The sequence below is a fragment of the Armigeres subalbatus genome, chromosome 2 (genome assembly GCF_024139115.2).
Source record: "Armigeres subalbatus isolate Guangzhou_Male chromosome 2, GZ_Asu_2, whole genome shotgun sequence".
NCBI classification, from domain to species: domain Eukaryota; kingdom Metazoa; phylum Arthropoda; class Insecta; order Diptera; family Culicidae; genus Armigeres; species Armigeres subalbatus.
This window is the reverse complement of record NC_085140.1, coordinates 89,945,569-89,973,231: the sequence shown is the minus strand read 5'-3', so window position 1 is coordinate 89,973,231 and position 27,663 is coordinate 89,945,569. Positions and strand designations below refer to the sequence as shown.

Here is a 27,663-nt window from a genome sequence, read left to right as displayed (position 1 = left end):
ATTTTAATGATGTCCACTGTTTAAAGGCTCTATATTGTTCTTTAGTAAGATCCACTTTAGAATATTCATCTGAAGTTTGGGCACCTTACTATCAGAATAATATTTCCCGTATTGAATCAGTTCAGCGTAAATTCGTACGGTTCGCTCTACGTCACCTCCCGTGGAGAAACCCTGACATTTTGCCTAGTTATGAGGACCGCTGTAGGTTAATTGAGCATTTACTAAGCGTCCGCCGTGATACTGCCCGTGCGTTATTTGTAGCAGACCTTTTGCTTCTGAACATTGACTCGCCCTCTCTTTTGTCCCAGCTGAATTTCAACGTCAGCCAACAAAACCTTCGTTCTAGACAATTCTTTTTCCTCCGCGGTGCCCGAACGAATTACGGGCACAACGAACCATTTTTGAGCATGTGCAGAATTTTCAATCGCTGCTCAAATGAATTCGATTTTTACTTGAGTCGTAACACTCTTCGGAAAAGGTTTTCCCTCACCCTGTCGCACTTTTAGAAAGGTTAGTTTAAATTGTTGATACTAGATCTAGACTAAGTTAATCATTGTAAATAGTTGTAAGAAATAATTGTATTGTGTATCATTTGGAGTAAAATTGTATTCTGTTGGTACGAAAAGACGAAGAGGTTTTGCGCCCATTTGAGAGAGAACAAAAAGAGTTCAACTCAAACGGGCTTTTTCCTTTTCCTAAAAAAAATAAACAAAATAAACAAAATAAATTCGTTAAACTAAGTTGATTAGTTTATAACCCTGTAAGTCCAATTTTTCCTTTAAAAAGTTCATCTTTGGGGCGAACATATAGACTTTACGTACACTTAGTGTTCGAGAAGGCAAAATCAGCCCTCCCTTAGCTATTATGAGAATTCCTTGAGGATCTATTCCGTTAAGGTAATGAAATTATTCCACAAAAGATACTCAGAGCAATTATCGTATTGGTTTTAGTTATATGTAACTACTCATCACTATTGAAGGTCAAGGTAACATAGGTTTTCCACTTACCCCATCCCACTAGGGTAAGTGGAAAAATAACTCCTAATTTTAAAATCTATTTCCATAAATTTCAAGTGACCAAAATGAAATGAATTACCACACAGTTGGTGCAAAATTGACTGTTTTTGATAGCCCATTTTGATTGAACGCATTTAAATCATTTAAACTGGTTTTACACTAATTCAAACATGCACTATCGATTTTTCCTTTTCCACTTCCCCCAGTGTACCTTACTACTTATCCGATTGAATTGCAAAATTTTCAAAAAAATTGATTTTAAGAACATTTAAGCGATTTTTCCAAGCGAAATTTTTATTACTACATCTAACTAACATTCATCTTCGGTTAAGTATTTATATGAGTTACATAATTGTTTGAATTAGTTTTCAATAAAAACATAAGAACGACTTCAAAAACCTCTTTTAATGGGAAAGTTACTGTTCAGTTGCATTCTAGAGGCTGTCCATATATAACGTGAACATTTTAGGTCCAAATAAATTTTTGAAAAATTACATGAACAAATGTCCACGCAGGGGACGGAGGGTATCTAAAACTGACCAAAACCTGTCCATGTGGTCTATATTTTGCATCTAACTCTATCATGAAAATTCTTAGTTTGCAAATAATATTATCTCTTCTCTTCTCCTTTATTTAAGTTAGTTTTAGTGGATACATGGTTGGGAAATATGATTTACTTTTCCTTATTATCCAAGAAAAAACAATTTTAAACATTGACCACAATTATCCAATATAGGAATTCGAATGTTTCCAAATTGAAGCGATTCACATATTTTAATATGCGACATTGCACATTGCCATTAATTTTCATCATTCACTTTTGTTGGTGGAAAAAAAAGGAATACGAATGACAATCTTTGAAAATTTAATTTGGAAACAGTGCTTGAGATAGCGCGCGGCGACGAGCGCGGGGCACGCGCACTTAAGTTTTCTGAGGTGTCACACCCAAAGCACGCTCAAAATTTTGATTGATGCGTTCCTTGATTGCTCAGCATACTTCGATTCTTATGTGCTATGAGCTGGTATAGTAAGAGTCTCAGTAGCACATTTGTGTACGCATGAGAATAAAGTAACTCTGCCCACGACCCCAGTTCGCATGACAGGTGCTTTCCCTACTAAGCTACGAAGGACCTCCGTCGTCCACCGCAGCTTAGCGGGTACTGATGAAACCAAATTCCCAGCACCAGGTACCAGCCGATCTCTCGCAATACATTTTCAGAGCTAACTCTCTCAAATGTATTTTTGTACACATCATGTCAACCAAGTAGGATGAGTATTTAGTATTGTCCGGCAAGTTTCAGACATAGTAATTAATTTCCACTCCGGGTGGCTTAATACCCGGCATATAGGCAATTAACTTTGAATGTACTGATCTCGAGTGGCGATCTCTCTTCGCTTGTGTGGTCGTGTTGGGATCTGACGACCAAACTGGCACAACCTCACACAACCCTACTTCATTGAGCGCCGTTGCTGATGAAGCAAGTGTGTAGGAGCCGGACAATACTAAATACTCATCCTACTTGGTTGACATGATGTGTACAAAAATACATTTGAGAGAGTTAGCTCTGAAAATGTATTGCGAGAGATCGGCTGGTACCTGGTGCTGGGAATTTGGTTTCATCAGTACCCGCAAATCTGCGGTGGACGACTGAGGTCCTCCCTAGCTTAGTAGGAAAGCACCTGTCTAGCGAACTGGGGTCGTGAGATCAAAGCCCACCGAAGGGCCCAATACCTTTTCCGAACTAAATCTATCACATGTTGTACATATGCATAATCAAGTTTCAGACATAGTAATTAATTTCCACTCCGGGTGGCTTAATACCCGGCATATAGGCAATTAACTTTGAATGTACTGATCTCGAGTGGCGATCTCTCTTCGCTTGTGTGGTCGTGTTGGGATCTGACGACCAAACTGGCACAACCTCACACAACCCTACTTCATTGAGCGCCGTTGCTGATGAAGCAAGTGTGTAGGAGCCGGACAATACTAAATACTCATCCTACTTGGTTGACATGATGTGTACAAAAATACATTTGAGAGAGTTAGCTCTGAAAATGTATTGCGAGAGATCGGCTGGTACCTGGTGCTGGGAATTTGGTTTCATCAGTACCCGCTAAGCTGCGGTGGACGACGGAGGTCCTTCGTAGCTTAGTAGGGAAAGCACCTGTCATGCGAACTGGGGTCGTGGGATCAAACCCCACCGAAGGGGCGGTTACCCTCCAATACCTTTTCCGAACTAAATCTATCACATGTTGTACATATGCATAATCAAGTTTCAGACATAGTAATAGCCAAGAACATGTTCAAACCGGAGCAGACTTAAACCAGTGCTCCCGCATAGCTTCTGGACTTCCGAAGGCTGGCTGCACCGAATCAACTGTCCTCACATTGTGCCATCGTGTTAGGCGCCCTCCTTAGCCGTGCGGTAAGACGCGCAGCAACAAAGCAGGACAATGCTGAAGGTGGCTCGGTTCGATTCCTGGTGCCGGTCTAGACAATTTTCGGATTGGAAATTGTTTCGACTTCCCTGGGCATAAAAGTATCATCGTGTTAGCCTAATGATATCCGAATGCAAAAATGGTAACCTGACTTAGAAACCTCGCAGTTAATAAATGTGGAAGTGCTTAATGAACACTAAGCTGCGAGGCGGCTCTGTCCCAGTGTGGGGATGTAATGCCAATAAGAAGAAGAAGAAGGTTATTAGTTTCGCTTTCCATTGGTATTCAAATGTCGGAATAAACAAAAAAAAGTTTTTTGAGTTTTTCTATGAAAAACATGTTTTTTTTCATTTGCAAATATTTCAAAATGGAGCAAACTTATTTTCAATCTATTGATTCTATTCGAAATCTCGCACTTTTCTTCGTTTATGGTGAGAAAAATGAGAGAGCGTTTTTTGTTTAAAGCGTTTTATTTGATTTTGAAAAAATATGTTTTTAATCAAAAAACGGCTATAACTTGATAAATAAACGAGATAGGTCCATGGGTCTTCAACAAAAAGATGTGCCTTTAAAAGTTCTAAATGTGACCCATACAAAGTATCTCTCAAAAATCAATACATAAAAATATATTCAAAGAAAACCGATTTCCGTAAGGAAAGAAACGTTAGATTGATCAAAGTAGGCTGGTCGACAGAGCGTATGGTTTTTTTCATGTAACATGGTTAATTTTCAAATTACATAACGCCGAAAAAGACAATTTTCAACCCCCACCCACCCCTTTTTTACAACTTTGATCTCGTACTTGAGGAAGATTTGCGCCTTTTCGAAGTTTTCCGTTTTGAAGTTTTTCCTAATGTTTAAAATCTACTCTGCCAAATTTGCTGCGTTCAAGAAATGTTTTTCCTATTACTTGCCTTCCATAACATTTTGAGTTTTAATGCAAATCACTGAGATTTATACACCTTATGGAGGTTTTCTTTTAACGTGATATAGTAATAAAACATCAGACGATACCGAAAAAATGTAATCAAAACAGGGTAGGCTTGTAAAAAAGACTATACTTTGAAGTTCAAACGTAACGTACTTTTAACGCTACATATCAAACAGAAAACCAGGCTACTAAGAATAATATGCATAGCAGCCTGATTTTCTGTTTGATGTTTTGCATGGCACACAAAAGACATGGCACTCACAACACGTATGTAAACATTCAGTATTAATTTAAACATATAGCGTCAATACTATCCTCGCACGAGGTGAACCGAGAAAATGCTCTACGTTTCATCTTACGCGTAGTATTGACTAATACGTCACTCATAATTGTCATGTTTATCACGGTCCTACATTGGTCCTCTCTCATTTTTCTCACCAAAAACGAAGAAAAGTGCGAGCTTTCGAATAGAATCAAGAGATTGAAAATCGGTTTGCTCCATTTTGAAATATTTGCAAATAAAAAAAACATGTTTTTCATAGAAAAACTCAAAAAACTTTTTTGTTATAAGGGATAGATCAATGGTTCAATGGAATGTATAACAAGTTATGGGAAGAAAACCTATTTTTAGGGACCGCCCTAACGTATTTATTGAAAAAGCTCATAACTAGTGAACCAAAAGTGATAGAAAAAGGGTTTCTTCAGCACAGTTGCTCAAAATAATTGCTCTACAACTTTGTGGAACATTGCGTAATTCTATACCGGAAGATTAGAAAGTCAATATTATGAACTTCTGAAATATAGGTACCACCCTAATGTCACTGCAAGGAAAAAAATTGTCAAAAAATATGATTGTTTTTTCTCAAAGACACTCTATATCTAAAACTAATGGTTTAGGTGCAAATATTTTTGTCTTGCTAGATTCGACTCTGGGACCATTGCAATGTGTAGTGTAAGGATGTAATGGAAATGGAAATCGAAACCATGGATCTAGACATTTGAATCCTGTAACTGTAACCATCACACTACCAAATCTTATTGATGATTTTGCCTTCAAGTATACTATAAAAACAACAAAATGATTTATAATTACTGTTAAAAATAAAATGCTGCTCACCTGAAAGGAACAACGTGGTAACAGCAATAAACCGAAGTGTCATTTTTGCAACTTATGTGTTTTGTTTCTGATTTGCAACACATTGAACACATAATCATTTAATAATTCAAATGCGATGCAAATTGCAACGTCACTAGAATGGAAATGAAATATTGAGTTTATGAAACTGGATAGTGACTTTAATGAGACTTGATGTATTGTAAGACGCGCGGCTACAAAGCAAGACCATGCTGAGGGTGGCTGGGTTCGATTCCCGGTGCCGGTCTAGGCAATTTTCGGATTGGAAATTGTCTCGACTTCCCTGGGCATAAAAGTATCATCGTGTTAGCCTCATGATATACGAATGCAAAAATGGTAACCTGGCTTAGAAACCTCGCAGTTAATAACGGTGGAAGTGCTTAATGAACACTAAGCTGCGAGGCGGCTCTGTCCCAGTGTGGGGATGTAATGCCAATAAGAAGAAGAAGAAGTGATGTATTGTCAGAGTCTAAAATGCCAGTAAAACGGAAAACGGAATATGAAACCTTTCGAAAAGGATACTAAAAGTTTAGTCGTATTGTTCTTCTACATCCGTTATATAAACTCAAGTGGTTTGGTTTAAGGGGTCCAGCATTTAGAGAAATCTATAGACATCGTAGTTTCAGATGCATCTATCTCATGGAAACGAAAAGGGAAAGGGAATCTCAAAAAACATCTCTATGGTTTATGTGGTCATTAATTTTAAAATTTTCTTAAATCCTATGACACATGATTCTGAATGTTTATTAGTCGAATTCGCAAAACCTGCTATTCACAATTTCAGGTAATTTGATGGCAAACACGATGTGTACCGTCGATAACATTTCTGTGGCAAATTTCAAAATCTCTTACGAGGAATTTTCCATGTGTAAAATTATTAGAATTTCTGTTTTGAACATTCAAAGTCACTGCTTGGAATTTCCATAATGCACAAACTTGAAATGAAAAATCACAGCGCGAACCCAAGATAGAATTATTGCCATAAATTCCCTGAACTCATACGAGGAATATTTAAAAAAAAATGATTTTCTTTATTTTCATGTTTTCTAAAACATTGTTAAGAAATATTCTTTCAATGATAGATAATATTTTTTATGGTCCACTTCGTTGAATATAATATTTCTGGATCCGTTCAAATCACCCCTTAATTGAAATATAATGTTCCGAGGGAAAAGGTAAAAACTTTCCAATGGGATCGATAAATTCGAACAGCAAGCACTGCGACATTTGCTCGTTTATCAATTTATCTTCGTAAAGTCCACAAAAATGCTGCAACTGCTGTACCCTCCAGCATTAAGAAAACTTTCACGCTTTTCGTCGCACAGAGCACGGAACAAATACACTTAGGGCTACTGATCTCAATTCTATTCGAATAAGGTCCAATTTGTTTCTTGGGTCAATTCAATGGATTCGAGTTCTGACAATGACCCAAAGTTTTTACGCTACTATGCCCATTACATTTTATCGATAAGCTACGTCAAATTTATAAAGAGATGGATTTTCGACTTGTGGAACGTTCTATAGAACACTCAACTATAATACGATTCCCCAAGAAACAGAACACAAGGAAGACAAATCAGGTGATATTAAAAGTGTAGTATGATCAAAACTGGAACACAAACCTTGCTTACCAATTATCGCAAAAATTTCCATCCAATCAAATCTAACAATTTTATCAATTTTCTCCGCATTTTGCACAGCATCCTTCACCCTCTTACTTTCTTGTGCAAAGCCTGCGGCCGCATGGGCAAAGTTGTGCAGAATTTCACACTGAACTTTTTCTTTTCGCGGGTTCTCGCCCCCTAGTCGCGGTGCCCGGGAGAAATGTCCCTTTCGCAACCCCCATTTTCCCCAATTCCTACCGTGCATTCCGGGCGGGGTGGTTGAACTTTTTTCTTCACGCGTGCACTGGTTCTCTTTTCCACACGAATGTATTTTTCCTTGGGTTTCGGGTCCGGGGCTCTGGACGTCACGTCCGCAGCGTCTCCGGGTGGGTTCGCTTTGATAAGGCGGCGGCGGAGTACAATAAAAGCGCAAATGTCTGCCAGCAGTCAGTGGGAAAGTATAATTGTTAAGCCACTCAAACAACCCCCGGTCCAAGGGTTTGTTAAGTAGTGAAGCTGCGAGCGAGTCGAGCAGTGACTTGACTTGGGAAGAAGGCTGCCTTGCCACAGTCAACTGGCGCGGAATGATAAAAAGTAAAATTCTCATGGGTTTGATCGCAAAAAAAGGACTTTTCTCATTTCCGTTGTTTATTTATGGAAAAGTTTTTCAGTTAATAATCGCAATTAGATGTATTTTTGCTTGTTTGATTAACTGCAGATGTTTATGTTTCTATAAAAAAAACAAGTACCTACACAGAATGAGTAGGAATTTCATCGTTTTTGCCTGGATTGGTGTTGGTTTTTGTTCAAACATTAGCCCTACAAAAGTATATGTTACTCTGCTCTACATATACGTTTTCAACACATCTAGCAACAGCTACATTACTACACTCAATCATGCATTGTGGACAGCTGTTGACTATTTCCGTCTCGTTGTGACAATCTATTTTGTGTATGTCTTTTTCTCATTCATACTAACAGAAGATCACATAGCATCGAACGGAAATCAACTTCTTATTTCAACCTAGCTCAACTAGCTAACAGTAAAAATATCTAGCCTATAATATCTATATTCGATTTTTTGCGACGTCACAACTTGAATTCAAATTTACTTTGAAGTTGAAGATGAATTGAAGCTTGAAGAGGATACATGACGAAAGTCTTGAACCAAAAATAAATGCTTTTGATAAAAAGCTTTTGCAACAAGAGAATTATAATTTTTCTTCACCTACTGGCATTTTCCGATCAAAAGTTTCTATTCGCTTCGATAGCTACACATCTCAAGATCAAACGAACCATAATTTCAGTAAGTTTGTGGTTTCTTAGAAAAAATTAAAATACACTTTTGAAGCGAGGGGAAGTGACAGAGGAAAATGTAATCATTGTGTGCAACTATGCGTATGAACCAGAGCTTCCGCTTTTCAGCTCACCAAAAAACGCTATTGCCAGAGGTGCTCACAGTAAGTAGGGCCATCAAAGATAAACAGATTGACGAAACAAGTTGAAGGCACTGTTAAATTGCCAAAGAACCATAAAAATGAGAACAAGACGTTGATTTTCTAGCGTGGCAACCGTCCCGTGGGAAAACTTTGAGCTGATATATCGACACACTAAAAGTACGCTCAAGCTGCTCACATGGTACGGTTCTTAACGACGAACGGAACACCGCAACAAGGCAAGTAGATATAATAAGATTGAGTCTTGTTCTTGATGGCTACTTACCGCTCTTCAAACGCCGTATGGTTGTCCTGCGGGATTTTTATTTCTGCCCACTCTTGTGGAAACTTGCTTGTCTTGTCTTCTCCCCCACATGTCGCACATGAAACAGGCAACACACCAACGGATTATGTGACAAAAATGTGTACGAATTGCAGCGAAACTGGATATTTCATCAAATCAAATACTCACTATTACTGTAGAAAGGATTGAAATGATTAGAATTTCAATGATAATGTATCTCATCATTATCTTTCGTATGATAGAAAAATCCTGTTGAAATTTTTAATCTACGATGTCCAAACAATTTCGATAACAATTTCGATTAAGATCATTTGCTACGAAAAATGAATCAGTTCAATAGACTATATGCATGATCTAATTCGAAAGTATAAAGCGGAAAATCATAAAGAGATTCTTTATTTCAATTTTATTATATCCCCGAGTAACATATTTTCGGACCCATTCAGGACTAACGAGCATTATTTCCTTCTCTGTTCTCTATCGCCAGTTTCCGTGAGCTCGACGATGCTGCTGACTACGGAGGAGTCGGCTGGTCTGCAGCCCTACTTTGACTTTGATGTACAGCGAAATATCACCGTTACCGTGGGCCAAACTGGCTTCCTGCACTGCCGAGTGGAACGGCTCGGCGATAAGGACGTAAGTACATACCCGGCCTATACGGCACTAACTATTGGCGACCCTGACGAAAAAGAATTGAAAAAAACTTTTCCACGCTTATTGTTTTCGATGATTTATGGGACGGGACTTCGGAAGAGGACTGGTGCTTGTGAAAAACTTCGAAACACGGTGATGAATTGAAGTCGGCGGCAGTGGTCCATTAAGGTGAAAGTTCAATGGCAAAGAACATATTTTCTTGAGTGGGACTCTTGATGACCAAGTTGTAAGCTTTTGTTGTTAATAATCTGCTTTCGGAAAATTGAGCCGTCAAGTACCTACGCCGTGATTTGTTAACATGGGCATTAGAAGGCCATTATTTAAAAACAATTTGGAAACACTGGGACAAGTTTTTACGAAAAATAATGAAAAAGACCTACGTGACGACGTCATCGTAGCTGTGCGGTGCTGCTGTACGTGAAGAGGAACGCGCCAAGCAGAGCAGCGGGCATTGCTTCAGATTGTTTCATCCTGCGCACCAACACTGATTGCAAATCACAATGCGATCGTTTGGCGCGGTGATAGTCTAATCAGATTAAAATTTTAATGTTTTTGCGCTCGTCCCCACGTCCGCCTACAACAGTTTTTATCGATTTGTTGTGTTATTTTTTCGTGCTCGATGTTTTAATAAGTCTAAAGGTCCGAAACTACGAAATGATGATGACGATGATGTTACTACCATCCAGAGGCGCCTCCATTTTCCAAGTCGTGGGTAGCACAAATAGGAAAAAGCTGATTTTGGCAAAATTTTGAGTTTTGAGAAATCAATGCACTTTTTACAAATAATCATTTCTAAATATCAAAAATCTTAACCGATTTTCTTGCAACATGTTGCATTCGACGGGGGACGACGGGGACGATGGATTTCTCAGCAGACATCTCATACCCGGCGGATTTAACCCATTTGGCAACCTTGCTCACCGCTGCTTGCTAGTGTTACGGCAATGACCGAGCCTTGGGAGATCCCCTCCTTCACGATCTTAGACGTCCGTGCTCCGAGTTGCATTCGGAAGAAGCGATCGGACAAAAAGTTTTTAATGAATTGGATGAGGTTCCCAGAGATTCCCCAAAGTTTGAGCTTCTCCAAAATGCCGGGTATCCACGTTCTATTGTATGCCCTGAAAATGTCAAATTTTGCTAGTTCTACGTGGTGATCTGAGCCAGGAACGCGAAATAGGTGCTCGTGTCTCGCACGGCGCGGAAAGCATGCTGCCTATTATCCAGGAGACAGGAGTTTTCCAAAAATTCGGCAAAACGTATGTTGACCATTCGCTCTATGAACTTGGCAGAAACGTTAGTAAGAGCGATCGGCCGATACCTTCCGGCTTCGCTGGTGAGCCATTCCTTTTTGATCCATATTTCCACTGCCCAGGCAGAGTACCAGCCATCCACTCGTTTTGGATGTTTTCCAGTAAGACAAGTTTTCCGCAAGCTGGTAAGTGCTTCAGCCATTGATGCACAGGTTGATTCCCTTCGAGCGCCTTTTGCCCTGTATGGGACCGATGCGTATCCACAGTTTGCTTGTCGTTTGTTCGCTAGAGATACCGTCCGGGAAGATTGCCCACGATTTTTTTTTTGCTTCACGCACGGTCTGACGGCACTCGTTCCTGAATTTCTGGTATATCGACCAAAGAATTGCCCGTGTAAACAACTTAGGAATCACTCTAATAAAGTTAAAAAATCGAAGAATTGCCAATTCCGGGCTATCGGGCTCTCAGCGCTTTTCGACGCTTCTGGACAACGGTTTTGGTATCGCCGCTCCACCAATGGAGTGCTCGGCGTTCCTGGTTTGGACTGGTTTTAGGGATGCTTTTTTCAGCTGCCCGGAGAATGAATGATTATTGTCAACAGTCTAAGACGAGTTTAGTACTTTCCATTTAACTCCACTAAGTTTTGTTTTCTTTGCAGATGCGTTTTTCAGCCACAACTGTGAGGTCGTCTTCAGTGTCTCGTCAGAGTCAAGTACGAGACACTGAAGACGGCTTCACAGTTGAGGCCGAAATACGTATCTGTAAAGATAACAAAACTTAGTGGAATTAAATGGAAAGTACTAAACTCGTCTTAGACGGTTGAATACATTCCACTAAAAAGAGCTTAAAATATTTCTTCGATAATTGTGTTCGACGGCTTCTCGTCCATGAAGTTTTCGATGGTGGCTTGGAAGCAGCTCCAGTCAGCACTTCCAAAACAACCAGCGGGGTTCCCGAGTTACTTCGGTTAGGAAGTTGTTGAGGGCCACCGATATCAGCATGTGGTTGCTGCCTCGGGTCACCATCCATTGACCACAGCAGCCGGTTCACAATTGACATCGAGGCCGTTGATATGTCGATGGCTGACGACTCCACGTTTCCTCTGTGAAAAGTGGTTGAGTCATCATTCAGAATAAGTAGACCGGCTTTAATAAGGGCGTTGAAGACCGGCCTGCCTCTGATGTTTGTGGAGCTACTACCCCAGGCGAGGTATTACCGGTGATGGCACTTCCTTGCACACTTCTGTCAGCCCCTCTGCAGACCAGCCACTTTTCCATTGGGGAGATAGACCGACGATATAGTGACGGTGAAGGGCTGAAACGGGAGTAGACGATAAATTAGGATTGGTTTTGCATACAACTCCAATTTAGCGCCAGGCAAGCATGTATTACTTGCCGTGAAGCCGCTCAATACTTCTTTTTTATCTCGTTCCCGGCGGTGAGACCTCAAAGGAGAGTTCCAAAATCCCAAACTTCAATCCACAACCGAAACCTTCAACCGTCTAACTACAGAATGAGCTATCTTAAATGAACAAAATGTGAGATACAATTACAGGGTGGAGTTGGTTCCAGTCCGTAGAAAAGGCACCCAAGTCCAGAGCCTATACTAAATTCAAAACGAAAAAAAACGATACTGCCTTAACTCAGCTCCAATAGTTTGCTAGGGAATATTACGTTGAACAAAAAGTCTATCTGCTAAATTATGCTCTTATTACATACTTTTCCTTTTATTAGCGCACCTTTAGTGCAGAATTTAGAATAATCTTTCCTTCCATAGTTTTTCCACCTCCCCGTTCACAATTTTCCATTCTTATTCTCTAGGATTAGTATCATACAATTTTGGTTTCGTTTACTTGCCCCAACGTATTCCCTTTATGGTATCCATCGACTTCCCGTGACGTCCAACGGCGTCAAGATACACGTGGGTGGTACTGGTTCACTTGATTGCACGGTTTTCATACGAGTAGCGGCCCTCTAGTGTCGGGTTTGGGCTACACTACGTCGAACCGGTTCGTATCTTTGCTCACTGTGGTTACGTGGTCGTGAGCGTGACTACGTTACTGCAACGGTCCCCAACGAGTTTCACGGCGACGCGATGTCACACGATCGATTTACCGCGTGGTTTCACCACGACGAGTGCCAGACACGTTCCCCCTAGGGGTGCCTTCGACTGATTATCCCACCAACAGTGCTTCTTAAGGGGCCCTCCTTAGCCATGCGGTAAGACGCGCGGCTACAAAGCAAGACCATGCTGAGGGTGGCTGGGTTCGATTCCCGGTGCCGGTCTAGACAATTTCCGGATTGGAAATTATATCGAATTGGGCATAGAAGTATCATCGTGTTAGCCTCATGATATACGAATGCAAAAATGGTAACTTGGCTTAGGAACCTCGCAGTTAATAACTGTGGCAGTGCTCAATGAACACTAAGCTACGAGGCGGCTCTGTCCCAGTGTGGGGATGTAATGCCAATAAGAAGAAGAAGAAGTGCTTCTTATACGCAGTTACCTTCCCGAGTAATCAAGCGTCGATGGGCATGTGGTCTACATACCGGCCCCCCGACCCCGACGTCCAGCAGGGACAGCAGGGACAGCAGGGACAGCATGGACCATGTCCAAGGGCTTGACGACCCCTCCCCAGCTGTCTGCGAGTCAGGGAGAACTGCCTAGGGCGTGGTGGGATTTAGCAGTGGGCTCTGCTAAAATCCCTCCCAAAAAACCACAAGTGCCCGTAATCAGACTCTATCAAAGCGACTGTGTGCCGCTTCAAAAGCACAAGCCCAGGGAGTGCCAATTGGCATGGGAAGTGTCCCTACTTCGGTAGGGTAGCGCGTGAGCTGCTTCGGCAGGGTGGTTGTGCTGAGGCAGGAGTGTCATAGCGTGTCACCGCTATTGTCACCTCGAAGCGCAGCAGAATTCTGAGTATGGACTGCACATGCTGAGGTAGGAGTCGAGGTACCCATCGACACCTCGAGGCATTGCAGTGGAGTGTTAGAGTGAGCACCCGAAAAAGGGTCACATGGAGCGAATGGTCTTTGGAGAAGCTGCTTCGGCGGCAGGGTAGTAGTGGGTTGTACCCACACACCTACAGTTGTGCACATGTGGTGCATGGGGAGTGTCCCTGCTTCGGCAGGGTAGCGTGTGGTCTGCTTCGGCAGTGGTGTGATTGATCTGCTAATGCTGAGGCAGGAGTGTCGTAGCGTAATATTTGTAGGCCCAGGCAGTTACCGCTATTGACACCTCGAGGCATGGCAGCGGAGCGCCCGGGAGAGCATCCAAGTAAGACTCAAATGGAGTGAATGGTGTGCGAGCACCCAAGTCAGTCTCGCATGGGACGAGTGCCTGTGTGAGAGATAATGAGCGAGTACGCTTAGTACTGCCATCCCCCCAGAAGTAGTACTGCGAGGTAGTTCCTGGGGGAAACGATGGTGGAGCCCAAGGGAGTTTAGTCGGTATTACCGGTATGGTCGAGTCCGACACTCCAGTACACTTCCGTGTGGTACGCACTTCACTTTTTTTTTCAAATTAAAATCATCATTCATAAGGCAACATATTGAAATTCATACCGATTCCTTGTGGCAAATTTTCATAAGGCGTTTGATTGAAAATCATACGTCAGTTTTCCTCAGTGTACGGTGGATTTCCTGTAAAGCGATGGCTATGGGTTTAATTTCATTAACCAGGAGCTCCAGGTCGCCTTAATTGTTCAGAAATCCGTTGATGTTCCACTGCAAGGCCAGGGTGGTGATTGGACGGCTTGTTGGGTGGATCTTGAATATGCTGGAGGAGAAGGAACAGTGACTGGGGGTGGCGGGTGGTGGGGGTGGCGAGAGTCCACAACTGTAGGCGGCGAGGCAAAAGTAGTCTGGGTGGAGGAGGAGTGCTCTCCCATTGAGCTCCACCAGATGCAGCAGGTCCTGGATGGCTATTGGTTTGAAGGAGAAACTGCTGACAAATGGGAAACTAGGAGTTTCCCAGAGGGTCCAGCAAAAATGCTGGAATGTCTTCCGTACCTAAACTTGCGGTTTATGTAAAGTGGGTGATATAGACGCGGGTCCTAGGGGAGGAAAGAACCCCAATGTTGGGCTTGAAATTGGAGCTTGTGTAAAAGTAGGGTCCCGGCATCGGAGGTTGTCTGCCAGTTCCGATTGGGGTGTAGCTTCCGCACTGCCGGAGCCCGGCTACCCGGAGACTGTGATGTTGTTTGGGCTTTCGAGATGAAACATTGGGGTTTATGTTTTGCAGTTTGAGTGCCCGTTTGAAAAGATCAGCCAGCACATTTTTTGTGTAGTTCTTTAAAAATGGATAGATCAGAGTTCAGTGCGTGATCTCTCATGTTTCGGACAGCAGAACGATCGCGTGGTCGGACGAAATATTGTGTTCTGCATTGCGCGGCCGGTAATAGAAATAATTAGTTCAGTGCGTGATCTCTCATGTTTCGAAGCGGGCTTGGTAGTCATATGGCTACTGCTTCTGCCTCATACGCAGGAGGTCGTGAATTCAATCCCAGGTCCGTTCCATTCTCCTACTTTGTATCTTTCTCTTTATTTCTCATGTTCTAGCAATCGCTAGAACTGGAAATGGACTTCCATACCGTTTCCATTACTATTCCTATACCTTCAATTTGAGTATTCTAACAGTAATCTGCTAGAATTGGAAATGAACTTATAGAGCTCGTTTCCTACATCCAATTAGAAATTCCATCAGTTACCTTCTCCTATCTATCACATTGGCAGCTCGTTAACCAAGACGGACCTCTGCCTCTCCAACCTAACCCAGAAATTCCAACAAATTCCGCATGAACTCGTGGCAAGTGCAGAGGTATATCCGGCTTGCAGTGGGCGAGTGACTTGCATTCTGACGTGGCAGGCGCCAGTATGACCTAACAAATGAGATCACCAGTTCTTGTACATTGAAGATGTGTGCTAGTCCCAAGCAAACATCTGTTGGTTCCCTGTGCAAGAACAGCTGATCTGGTCATAATGGAGTAGCAACTACGAGCAGTCAATCAAGCTCAAGCTCAAGCTCAAGTTCTTTAAAAATGGATAGATCATAGGATTTGAATAGGGTAACGGTACCAATAGTGGAGGTATTAGTAGATCCACAAAAGAAAATATTTTTCAAAAATTGATAATTATGGGATATTTACTGCTTTATTATCTTAGTCAATAGATAAACTAACAAATTTGCTAACAAAAATGAGATAGATGCCATTTAACATCAAAAATAACCAAATATTGCTTGCACCACTATGGGTACACTGTTCCTTTAGTGACGGTAAAAATTAATTTTGGTTCCAATAGTGGTGCTATCCATTGGTTTCTTATGAGACTCGCCACTATTGGTACAGTTGCACCACTATAGGTGCAAGGGAGTCAATTTTGTTAAGGAAAATCATTGTTTTCAATAGTTTTTCAAGCGAAATCTTAAGGTAAGTTCCGCATCAACTGAAACCATCGTAAAGTCTATAAATATGATAAATCTCATTAAAACCCCTCTACCTCCACTAAGGGTACGGTTACCCTATAGGATTAAACTAATGAGAAGGGCTGACTGACCTTACTAAACCATTTACTTCATACCCTCCACGTTTTGGTTTCGGTACAGCAGCATTAAATTTCTCGCATTCGCCGGAGTTACTAGCATCGCATCCTCGCTTCGGTGTTTGTTAGAATGGGTTTGTGTCCATAGTACCAGGAGAGTCCGTGAAAATGTCGTCGCTGTCGATGCTCGTGTTTTTTTTCCTTTGCCAAATTTCTTGCTTTTTTTTTCGGGTGAAGATCACTGCGTCCAGATTTTAGGATTATTGTGATATACCCTTTTGCTGTGAAATACGCAAGTTATCTCAGTAACATGTTTGTCACTGAGATACCTTGGTATCGACTGAACTCAAGACCATCTATTATTGATGAATAGAGATCCTGAGTTACAGTATGTGACTCCCCCATTCTGGCGAGACTAGCTTTATGAAGCCAACCACGTCCTTGGGGGATAAGATCCATATGTCAGCAGGCCCTAAAAAGGCCTTGCTGAGAACTTTGAACCTACGTTGGGTGAGTGCACTGCAATAGCAGAGGATGTGTTCTGATGTTTCTCTCTCCTCGTCACAGAAGCGGCAATTTGAGGTTTGGATTGCTCCGATCTTTTGTAGATGGTATCTGCAGGGGAGCGATTCCAAGCAACAGCATCAAAATTTAAGAAAATTTTTAATTCATGATTTTCTATTGAGTTGAAACTTTGCACAGTTTTTCAATTTCATCTAAATCGTCATTTTTCGATATCAAATCTTCATATTGAGTCACGACTAACTTTTCAAAAGGGTGTATGTGAAAATGGTTCAAAAATATTTAAAAAGCTGCACAGCAAAAACGGAATGTTCGATTGTTATGATTTTTTAGCAAAGTTAGACAACTAAATGGTGATTCTTAAGAAAATGTGCACAGTAAAAAAAAAAATTTTTTTGCCTTTAAAAATATCATTTTTGTCACAAAAACTCAAATATCTCAAAACCCTATCTTTTTTCGAACGTAATTTTTTTAGGGAAAACGGTCCATTATATTAGCTATCTACCATAAAAATTGGTGATGGTAAACTAATAAACAAAAAAGTTATGACATTTCAAACATTTCACAATTTTCACATTTAGTAAAAAAAAAATAGGGTTTTGAGATATTTGAGTTTTTGTGACAAAAATGATATTTTTAAAGGCAAAAAAAAATTTTTTTTTTACTGTGCACATTTTCTTAAGAATCACCATTTAGTTGTCTAACTTTGCTAAAAAAATCATAACAATCGAACATTCCGTTTTTGCTGTGCAGCTTTTTAAATATTTTTGAACCATTTTCACATACACCCTTTTGAAAAGTTAGTCGTGACTCAATATGAAGATTTGATATCGAAAAATGACGATTTAGATGAAATTGAAAAACTGTGCAGAGTTTCAAATATTTTCGAAATGGTCGCTCAGGATCGACTGACATGCCCCCGTGGAATGCCTCAGCTGGGCAGTGTCCAGTTATTAGACCGGTGTAGATGTTGAGATCCCTTTTGTTGAGACCTAATAGTTGTTGGGTTTTCTTGGGGTTAATCGTTACGAGCCTTTTGGATTGGCTCGTATGGGGAAGTGCATTCCAGTTTGATGTGATTTGACTGACCACATATTTGTTCAGTTCCATTTTTACAGAGCATCGTCTGAGATCCCGCAGAAGGGCTCAGGGCCAATGAACCTTTCATTAGATCCATTCCTGGCTAGCTCATCAGCAATCTCGTTTCCCTCTAGACCCGTATGTCCTGGGATCCAATATAGGTAGACTCGATTGCGTATGGATAAGTTTTTCAAAGCCAGAATGCATTCCCACACTAGCTTTGAGTTACAAGTGTAGTTATTAAGCGACTTATGTTGCTTGGCTGTCAGAGAAAATACATATTTTTGCAAATCTATACTTTCTCCTCAGGCATAATAACACGCATTCTAATATTGCATATATTTCCGCCTGAAATATCAGGGCCACTGTCCTAAGTGGACAGAAATTTTTGTTGTAGGGCCATAGATTCCGGATCCTGTCAGATTATTCATTTTCGAACTATCTGTGAAGAAATTTATAGAGCCTGTTGGAACGTTGGTCCACCTCCTTCCCACTCCTGGCGGGAAGGAATGAACACATCGTAAGGTAAGTCATAATTGACTACCGTTTCCATCCAGTCACTACAAATTCCTATTGCGGGATTTATGGCAAATTCATTTAATATGCTGAGGTGACCCGTAAGGTCTCCTGACAGCAGTGTTTTTGTTCTCTTTAACCTTAGAGCACTTTTTTTCCGCTTCCAGCTTTATGAATTGATCTAACTGGGGCAGGTGAAGCATTGCGTCTAGGGCCAAAGTGGGTGTACTACGAACTGCACCAGTGATGGCTATGCAAGCGGTGCGTTGGATTTTGTTGAGCTTAGCCCTTGCAGCAGCCTCATTAGTGTTAGGCCACCAGACAAGGGAAGCGTAAGTTGTCCTGGGACGGACAATGGTTTTATATATCCACATGATCATACTTGGTTTTAGGCCCCATCTTTTACCAAGGGTTTTGAACAAACCCAAAGTGTATTGAGACCTTTCTGCACAACTGATTGGAGATGAGAGTTCCAATTAAGCTTTGCGTCGAGTATGACACCTAGATATTTTACTTCACTTGAATAAACTAATTGTGTTTGATTCAAGAAAAGGGTTTCAGTTGTACCTTTCTCCGTTTGGTGAAAGGGATAATGGAAGTTTTTGTAGGATTTATGCCTAGTTGATACTTTTGACACCAGGAAAAGTGTGATTTAGGGCAGATTGCATTCTTTCCACGATAACACTTTCGAATTTGCCTCGTACAATAATGACAACGTCATCAGCATATCCAACCACTTCGAAGCCTCTTCTCTCTAAGCTGTCTAGAAGCTCATCCACCACCAGTGACCACAACAAAGGAGAAAGCACTCCGCCTTGCGGACACCCCCTTGTTGCTTTAACAGTGATGTATGAACCGCTAAGCTCAGAGGAGATTTTCCGATTAGCTAGCATAGCATGTACCCAGGTTACAATGCATGGGTCGAATTTTCTCCTCAACATTGCTGACCCTATAGACGAATAAGAAGCGTTATCGAATGCGCCCTCAATATCAAGAAATGCTACAAGAGCAATTTCTTTTGCATTAAGTGTTTTTTCGATTTTTTGAACTACCGTATGTAGTGCCGAGATCGTAGATTTTCCACTTTGATAAGCGAATTGGTTTTTTGACAAAGGCATTGCTTTCATAAATTTGTGATTTATGTACTAGCATAGTACCTTTTCCATAATTTTGAGCATTACAGAGGATAAACTTATCGGCCTGAATGCTTTGGGGTTGGTTTTATCTCTCTTGCCTGCCTTCGGAATGAAGACAGCCCGGATTTGACGCCAATCGTTAGGTATGTGCCCCAAAATCAGACTCGCCTTAAAAATCTCAACCAAGGGTGGAACCAGTGTTTTCTCCTCTTTTTGGATCAACGCTGGGAATATTCCATCCATGCCAGGAGACTTAAATGGCTCGAAAGATCTCACAGCCCTCTCAACCCTGGCCCGAGTGAAAGCTTCCTTTGCAACCTTTATTGCGTCTTTTTTAGATCCAGAAACCCATGATTGGATCTCTTGTGGATCTGAGACAGCAATTCCAGTGCCTTGGAATTTGCTTACTTGCATTGTTGGGTTTGGCTCCTTTGGAGAGGCGCCAGCTTACACTGTTTCGCGTAGCTTCTCGATGATTTGGTCCTTGATTGTACAGCTGTTATACTTGCAGCTTGTTCAGTGAGTTGGTAGGAGGGCGATCTTTTGAACAAGTTTTCCGAATCAAGCCTATTTCCGACTCCGGAGGGACTGGAGATATCGTAAATCCCGATTAATCGATTATTAACTAATCGATTACTCTCGATTCCTGTCGATTAAAAAATAATCGATTATTACAATGATGAATCGATTGATAGAAGTAATTTGCGACAAATCTATGAGGGACCTAGGGGCTTTGCAGTTTCGGTCCTTTTTCGGCAATTCTCCTGCTCCAGTCATTTTCAGTTCCTTGATTTTCTGGTCTTTGCTGGTTGATACTGTTGTTTGGAGTTCATGAAATTCGTCCAAAACTCCAATATTATTTTAACTTTTCAAAGATTTAGTTCCAAATCCTAGATTCCAAGGATTTCGCTTATACCGAATCACCCGAAAACCTAATTTATTGATCGGAGTCTAACGAGTATGGTCGGAGTGTGTCATATAACCGAAAGGTAAAAAACATAATTTGGCCAACCGAGAAATACAAACGAACATGCCGTTTGGACGAACGGCTCTAAATATCGAAGAAAAAGAGATATAATCAAAAACAAAATTATTCCAGACAGCTTGTTTAACAGAATAAGCTAGACTTTTTCCTTGTGAAACGAAACGAATTTTGAACTTTTCATTGGAAATAACCCAAATTATAGATTTACTTTCGTGTCTTCGAAACTATACGAAATCGATTCAAATTTTTACGAAACGAAATTTATATATGTTCCTTCGTTGACGAGTGGGACAAACTGACCGCAAATAGTTTCACGGCCGTTTTCAATGCTAACGGATGTGAGATCCGTGATGCTATCGTCTCATTAACGATAGTAGGAGAGCGCTCTGGCTGTCTGTACCGGCTAAAGCTAGCGGAATCATCAAAAAAAGCTCAAGGTAAGACACACACTACTAATTGTAAGCATCAATGACACCGACGGCAATGATGTAGAAAATACTGTGAAGCAGGAGGGAGATGACGAAGAAGTTGTGAACGGCCCACGGAGATTAGGGCGTCGCACCTGCGGAATGCTACCCACCCGATTGTCGAATTATGCGGTAGGCGTCGTCAGGCAGCAGCAGGAGGAACCAACGACATTTCTTCAAGCAGTATCCAGTGAAGAGCGAGATTCGTGGAAGGCGGCGAAATTCAGTCGCACAAGCAAAACGGGACGTGGGAGTTAGTGCCGCTTCCGAAGGGCCAAAAAGTGGTAGGCAGTCGTTGGGTATACAAAATCAAAAGGAACGAAATCAACGAAGTGGTCCGTTACAAGGAGTGGATCGTTGCCCATAGGTTCACGCAATACTACGGAGTCGATTACGACGAAGTGTTCGCCCCTGTGACCAAGCATGCCACACTACGGTTCCTGCTGTCTATGGCGGCGAAGAAGAGGATAGTGCTGAAGCATTTAGATGTGCGCACCGCGTATCTCTACGGAGACATAGAGGAAGAGCTCTATATGCGCCAACCACCCGGCTACGAAGTTTGCGGCAAGGAAAGGATCGTTTGCCGACTTCGTAGAAGTATTTACGGACTGTAACAATTCGCTCGATGCTGGAACCGGAAGCTAACCAGTGTTCTGACGGAAATGGGATTCCAAGCAAGTTCGGCGGATCCGCGCTTATTCGTGGCAACCAGAAATAACATCAGAGTTTACCTGATCGTTTATGTCGATGATTTTCTCATTGGTTCCGAAAGTGAGGCGGAGATTTCCCGTGTTCAGAAGCAGCTGAGTCGGCATTTCGAGATTGTCGACCTCGGCGACGTGAAGCACTTCCTAGGTCTGGAAGTACAGAAAGAGGATGACACGTTCTGTGTCAGTCTGGCCAATTATATCGATAAGCTGGTTGCACGATTAGTTTGAGGCAAAGGGTAGGAGGCAAGAACGCACATGGATCAGGGCTATCTGAGAAACGGGGCTGAGAGCAAACCGTTCGAAGATGGTACGAAGTACTGAAGCGTGGTTGGTGCTCTTCTCTATGTCCCCCCATGGAAGCGGACTGGACAGCTGCAAAGCGTGTGACACGGTACCTTAAAGGTACCAAAGAATGGAAGTTGAGGCTTGGAGCCAAGAAAACAGAAGAGTTGGTGGCATTTTCGGATTCTGATTGGGCAGGAGATGCGAGCACACGGAAGTCGACAATCGGATACGTGGTGTTCTACGCAAGAGTGCTGGGTCAGTCGTCGGCAAAGTTGAGTGACCCTTTCGACGATGGAAGCGGAGTACGTCACCCTGGCCGAAACGTGCCACGAAGTAGTGTGGCTTAGACGACTGTTAAAAGACTTTGGTAAAGAACAAGTGGAAGCAACAGTGGTAAACGAAGATTATCAGAGATGCCTGAGCTTCGCTCGTTCGGAGAGGTCCACAAGCGCTCAAAGCATATCGAAACCAAGCACCATTTTGTTCGAGATCTTTGTGACAACGGTGAGGTGGTGCTGCAGTAGGGCAGTTTGGTCCTTCTGGCAACACGGTTGAAGTTTATGTTTATTTCATGTAGGGACACGGCAGGTATTTCCGTCCATCGTCATAGGGGCTAAAACCAACGAAAGCAACGTACATTTGCTAAAACTCCACTATAGCAGAACGTTTCTCCTGAGCTTACGATTTGGTACGTATGAGTTTTACAAAAAAGTGTCTCTTTTATTGGTTTTCGAGACTATGACGAACAGACGAAAATACCTGCCGTGTCCCTACTTTGTTTTTATTTACTTGACCATCAACATTATGTGTAAATACGTTCAGCTATGTTAATTAAATAAATCGTCCATTCTGTCCGTGAATGTCCGCTGTGTTCCGCGATCATGTTTAGCTTCCAAAGTCGGTACGCGAGTGTCCACTAGCGCCAAGTGAGAACTCTGCACCACAATCAACAAACTCGGTATTCCCAAATATTCGGGGTTCTGATCTGCCAAATCGCACCAAGCGTCAATGGAAATTTCCATTTTTTGCCAAAGTTTTTGTGTAATAGATTTAATTGATCGCAAATCCCATCGGACTTCGCTCAACTGAGGATATCCTACATCAAATTTACCCATGAATTGACATGAAATAATTTCCATTTCTTTTTGCGAACAAAATTTCACAAGTCATTCAAAAAGCCGCTTTTTTACAGGAAATACCAAGATTTCGTACGGCGTTCAAAGGATTTCTCTTTATATCCGAGAGATGCTTTCCAAATCCAAGAAAATAGCAAGAAACATAATAAATTAATGATTTCGTGTGTGTTACTTCTACGTGAAGTTAAACGATTTACAATGATATGGAAATGCTAATATCATCTTCCAAACTTGGACGTACATGTTCATGATAGCATTAGAGGCGAAAGTATAGAATTGATAGTTCCGTTAGGATACGGCAGGCATGAAGAATGTTTTTATAGAAGTCGATTTGAAAGCGAGCAGAGGGCAATATTTGTTTTTTTTTTTTTTTTTAACTAATTTTATTTGCTAATTATCTAATACATGCATTCATCTCTTAGACTAGGTGTTCCGTGTTTTCTTAACACTATCATCCTTATTTGCTATGTTACTTTTTAGTTATTATTAATACATTTCAATTGCCTCTGGCAGTTGGTTGAATTGAACCATGTAGGAATTACAATGTTTTCAACTTAAACTAATCTTAACCTATTTTATACTAAGGGTACAAGGAGTTAATCGTTGCAATAGAAGATTGCAACGATTTTTGTCTAAAATTCGAAATTATTTTGTTGGACATTTGTTGCAATGTCTCAATATTAGAAATTCTATGAAGTTCATTGGTACTATACCACGGAGGCAACTTCAGAATCATTTTCAGAATTTTATTTTGAATCCTCTGAAGTGCCTTCTTTCTGGTATTGCAGCAACTAGTCCATATTGGCACAGCATACAACATGGCAGGTCGAAAAATTTGTTTGTAAATCAAAAGTTTGTTCTTAAGACAAAGTTTTTATTTTCTGTTTATAAGTGGATATAGACACTTAATATATTTGTTACATTTGGCTTGAAGGCCTTCAATGTGATTTTTAAAAGTTAATTTTTGATCTAGCAGAAGTCCTAAATATTTAGCTTCGCTAGACCAATTAATTGGAACCCCATTCATAGTGACAATATGTCTGCTAGAAGGTTTCAAATAAGAAGCTCTCGGCTTATGTGGGAAAATTATAAGCTGAGTTTTGGAAGCATTCGGGGAAATTTTCCATTTTTGCAAGTAAGTGGAGAAAATATCCAAACTTTTTGCAATCTACTACAATGACACGAAGGCTTCGCCCTTTGGCTGAAAGGCCCGTGTCATCTGCAAACAAAGATTTTTGACACCCTGGTGGTAAATCAGGTAAGTCAGAAGTAAAATGTTATACAATATGGGCCCCAGTATGCTGCCTTGGGGACACTATTCTTACAGGTAATCTATCAGATTTAGTATTCTGATAGTTTACCTGCAGTGAGCGATCTGATAAATAATTTTGGATCAGTTTAATGATGTACAGAGGAAAATTAAAATTCATCAATTTTACAATCAAACCTTCATGCCAAACACTGTCAAATGCTTTCTCTATATCAAGAAGAGCAACTCCAGTCGAATATCCTTCAGATTTATTGAGCCGAATTGAATTCGTTACTCTTAATAACTGATGGGTGGTTGAATGCCCATGGCGAAAACCAAATTGTTCATCAGCAAAAATAGAATTGTCATTAATATGAACCATCATTCTATTTAAAATAATCTTTTCAAACAGTTTGCTTATTGAAGAAAGCAAACTGATTAAGGATAACTAGAAGCATCAGCTGGATTTTTGTCCGGCTTCAAAATTGGAACAACTTTGGCGTTTTTCCATTTATCTGGGAAGTATGCCAATTGAAAACATTTGTTAAATAAATTAACTGAAAAGGATAAAGAGCTCTCAGGAAGTTTTTTGATAAGTATGTAGAAAATACCATCATCACCCGGGGCTTTCATATTTTTAAATTTTCTAGTAATAGATCTCACTTCATCCAAATTAGTTCCCAACGAAGGGTCAAAAACATTATCTTGGTTGAGAATGCCTTCGAAGCTCCGTGTAACCTGATCCTCAATTGGACTAGTGAGACCTAGACTAAAATTATGGGCACTCTCGAACTGCTGAGCAAGTTTTTGAGCCTTTTCGCCATTTGTTAATAAAATTTTATTTCCCTCTTTAAGCGCTGGAATTGGCTTTTGAGGTTTTTTAAGAATTTTTGTTAATTTCCAAAAGGGTTTCGAACTGGGATCCAACTTCGAGACATTATTCTCAAAGTTGGTATTTCTCAGAATAGCGAATTTCATTTTGCAAATCTCGCCAAATAACTTTCAACGCGGGATCGCGAGTTCTTTGGTATTGCCTTCTTCTCACATTTTTAAGACGGATCAGTAGCTGAAGATCGTCGTCAATAATAATGGAGTTGAATTTAACTTCACATTTCGGAATTGCAATGCCTCTGGCTTCGACAATTAAATTTGTCAAAGATACGAGAGCATTATCAATATCACTTTTGGTATCGAGAGGAATATCAACATCAAAATTCCTATCGATATACGTTTTATATAAATCCCAATCAGCTCTATGATAATTAAAAGTAGAGCTGATTAGATTATAAATGGCTTCTTGTGAGATTTCAAATGTCACAGGAAGGTGATCAAAGTCAAAGTCAGCATGAGTTACCAATTGGTTACACAGCTGACTTGAATCCGTTAAAACTAAATCAATTGTAGAAGGATTTCGACTGGAAGAAAATTGTGATATTGAATAGTATAATATCCCGCAGAACAATCTTCAAATAAAATTTTACCATTGGAATTGCTTTGAGCATTATTCCATGAACGGTGTTTGGCATTGAAGTCACCAATTACAAAGAATTTTGATTTGTTGCGAGTCAGAATTTGAAGATCAGCTTTCAACAAATTCTTTTGCTGCCCATTGCATTGAAAAGGTAAGTAGGCTGCAATGAAGGAAAATTGTCCAAAATTTGTTTCAACAGAAACTCCCAAGGTTTCAAAAACTTTGGTTTCAAACGAAGAATATAATTTATGTTTGATACGTCTATTAATGACAATGGCGACCCCACCACAGGCGCTGTCAAGACGATCATTTCTGTAGATAAAATAGTTTGGATCTCTTTTAATGGAGAGTCCTGGTTTTAAATACGTTTCAGTTATATTGGCAATATGCACATTATGAACTGAAAGAAAGTTGAATAATTCATCTTCCTTACCCTTTAGAGAGCGGGCATTCCAATTTAGAACTTTCACACAATTATTTGGATCCATTGAAACGGAGTCTGATAACAATTTTTTGTGTGTACTTTATACCAACCTGAACAGCTTCTGGTATGGTATTTGCTTTGAACATTGCATCAATCATGTGATGCAATTGTTCAGTTAAAAAATCAAAATCGGAAGCAGTCATGCTACCTGAATCGGCAACATGACCATTATTTTCCGTTGGGACATGGGTATAAACCTCATTTTGAGAAGAGAAATTTTGTCTACCAGCAGCGATGTTTGCATACGTAAGTACATTCGAAAAATTGGAATTTACTGAAGTGCTTGCTACCCGTTGTCGAGCGGCAAAATTTGTTTGTGAATTGTGGTGGGTATGAATTGCTCGACCGGTAACCGGTTTCGAAATTTGAGCGTTTGAAAAATTTCTACCCGTCGAATCTGGGATCCGATTGGAATTTTCCGTCATCAATTTTGCACGGGAATTCAAAACTTTTTTGCGTGAAGGGCATTCCCAGAAATTGGATTTATGATTGCCCCACAATTTGCACATTTAAATTTATTGGAATCTTCTCTCACAGGACATGCGTCCTTGGCGTGAGAGGTTCCACCACAAATCATGCATTTAGCATCCATGTGACAATGTTTGGTTCCATGACCCCACTTTTGGCACTTACGGCACTGGGTGGGGTTTTGGAAATTTCCCCCAGGCCTGCGGAAATGTTCTCATGTAACACGGACATGAGACATAATACAGGCCTTTTCCAAACTTTTCATATTATTTAGTTCACTTTTGTTAAAATAAACTAAATAAAATTCTTGAGAAATGCCCCTCTGGGAAGTGCCAGAATGGGATTTCTTTTTCATCTTAATTACTTGGACTGGTGAAAATCCAAGTAATTGAGAAATTTCAATTTTAATCTCATCCAGTGATTTGTCATCACTGGGGAGACCTTTCAAGACGACTTTGAACAATCGCTCAGTTTTGTCGTCGTATGTGAAGAATTTATGGCGCTTCTCAGTTAAATACTGAAGAAGACGTTTGCGATCGTCAAAGCGATCCCGGCAAAACGCGGCAGTCACCCTTCCTAGCAATCTGGAATGAAACCTTGATCCCCTGAAGGTTACTCAAAATCTCATTCCTAAAGCCAGAAAACTCGGCAACAGATACCACAATCGGCGGAATCCTTTGCTTTTTCGCATGAATCGAATCACCTGGGCTAGATTCGATTTGCTCAATATCATCATTAATCAAATCGAACTGATTGCTCAGTTCGATAGGAGAAGAATTATTTCCGATATTAGAGTTAGAAGGAATATATGAATTCTCCAGTTTCCTTCTACTTTTTCCGCGCTT

At 40.8% G+C, this 27,663-nt stretch overlaps 1 protein-coding gene across 1 annotated transcript in view; it reads left to right on the top strand.

Moving 5' to 3' along the window:
* Positions 1 to 27,663, top strand: part of LOC134209849 (zwei Ig domain protein zig-8-like) — a 374,125-nt gene that overhangs the window by 244,175 nt on the left and 102,287 nt on the right. Inside the window, exon 4 of the mRNA XM_062685871.1 lies at positions 9,353 to 9,501. Coding sequence (XP_062541855.1) covers positions 9,353 to 9,501 — 149 coding nt within the window. The remainder of the gene's footprint in view (positions 1 to 9,352; positions 9,502 to 27,663) is intronic.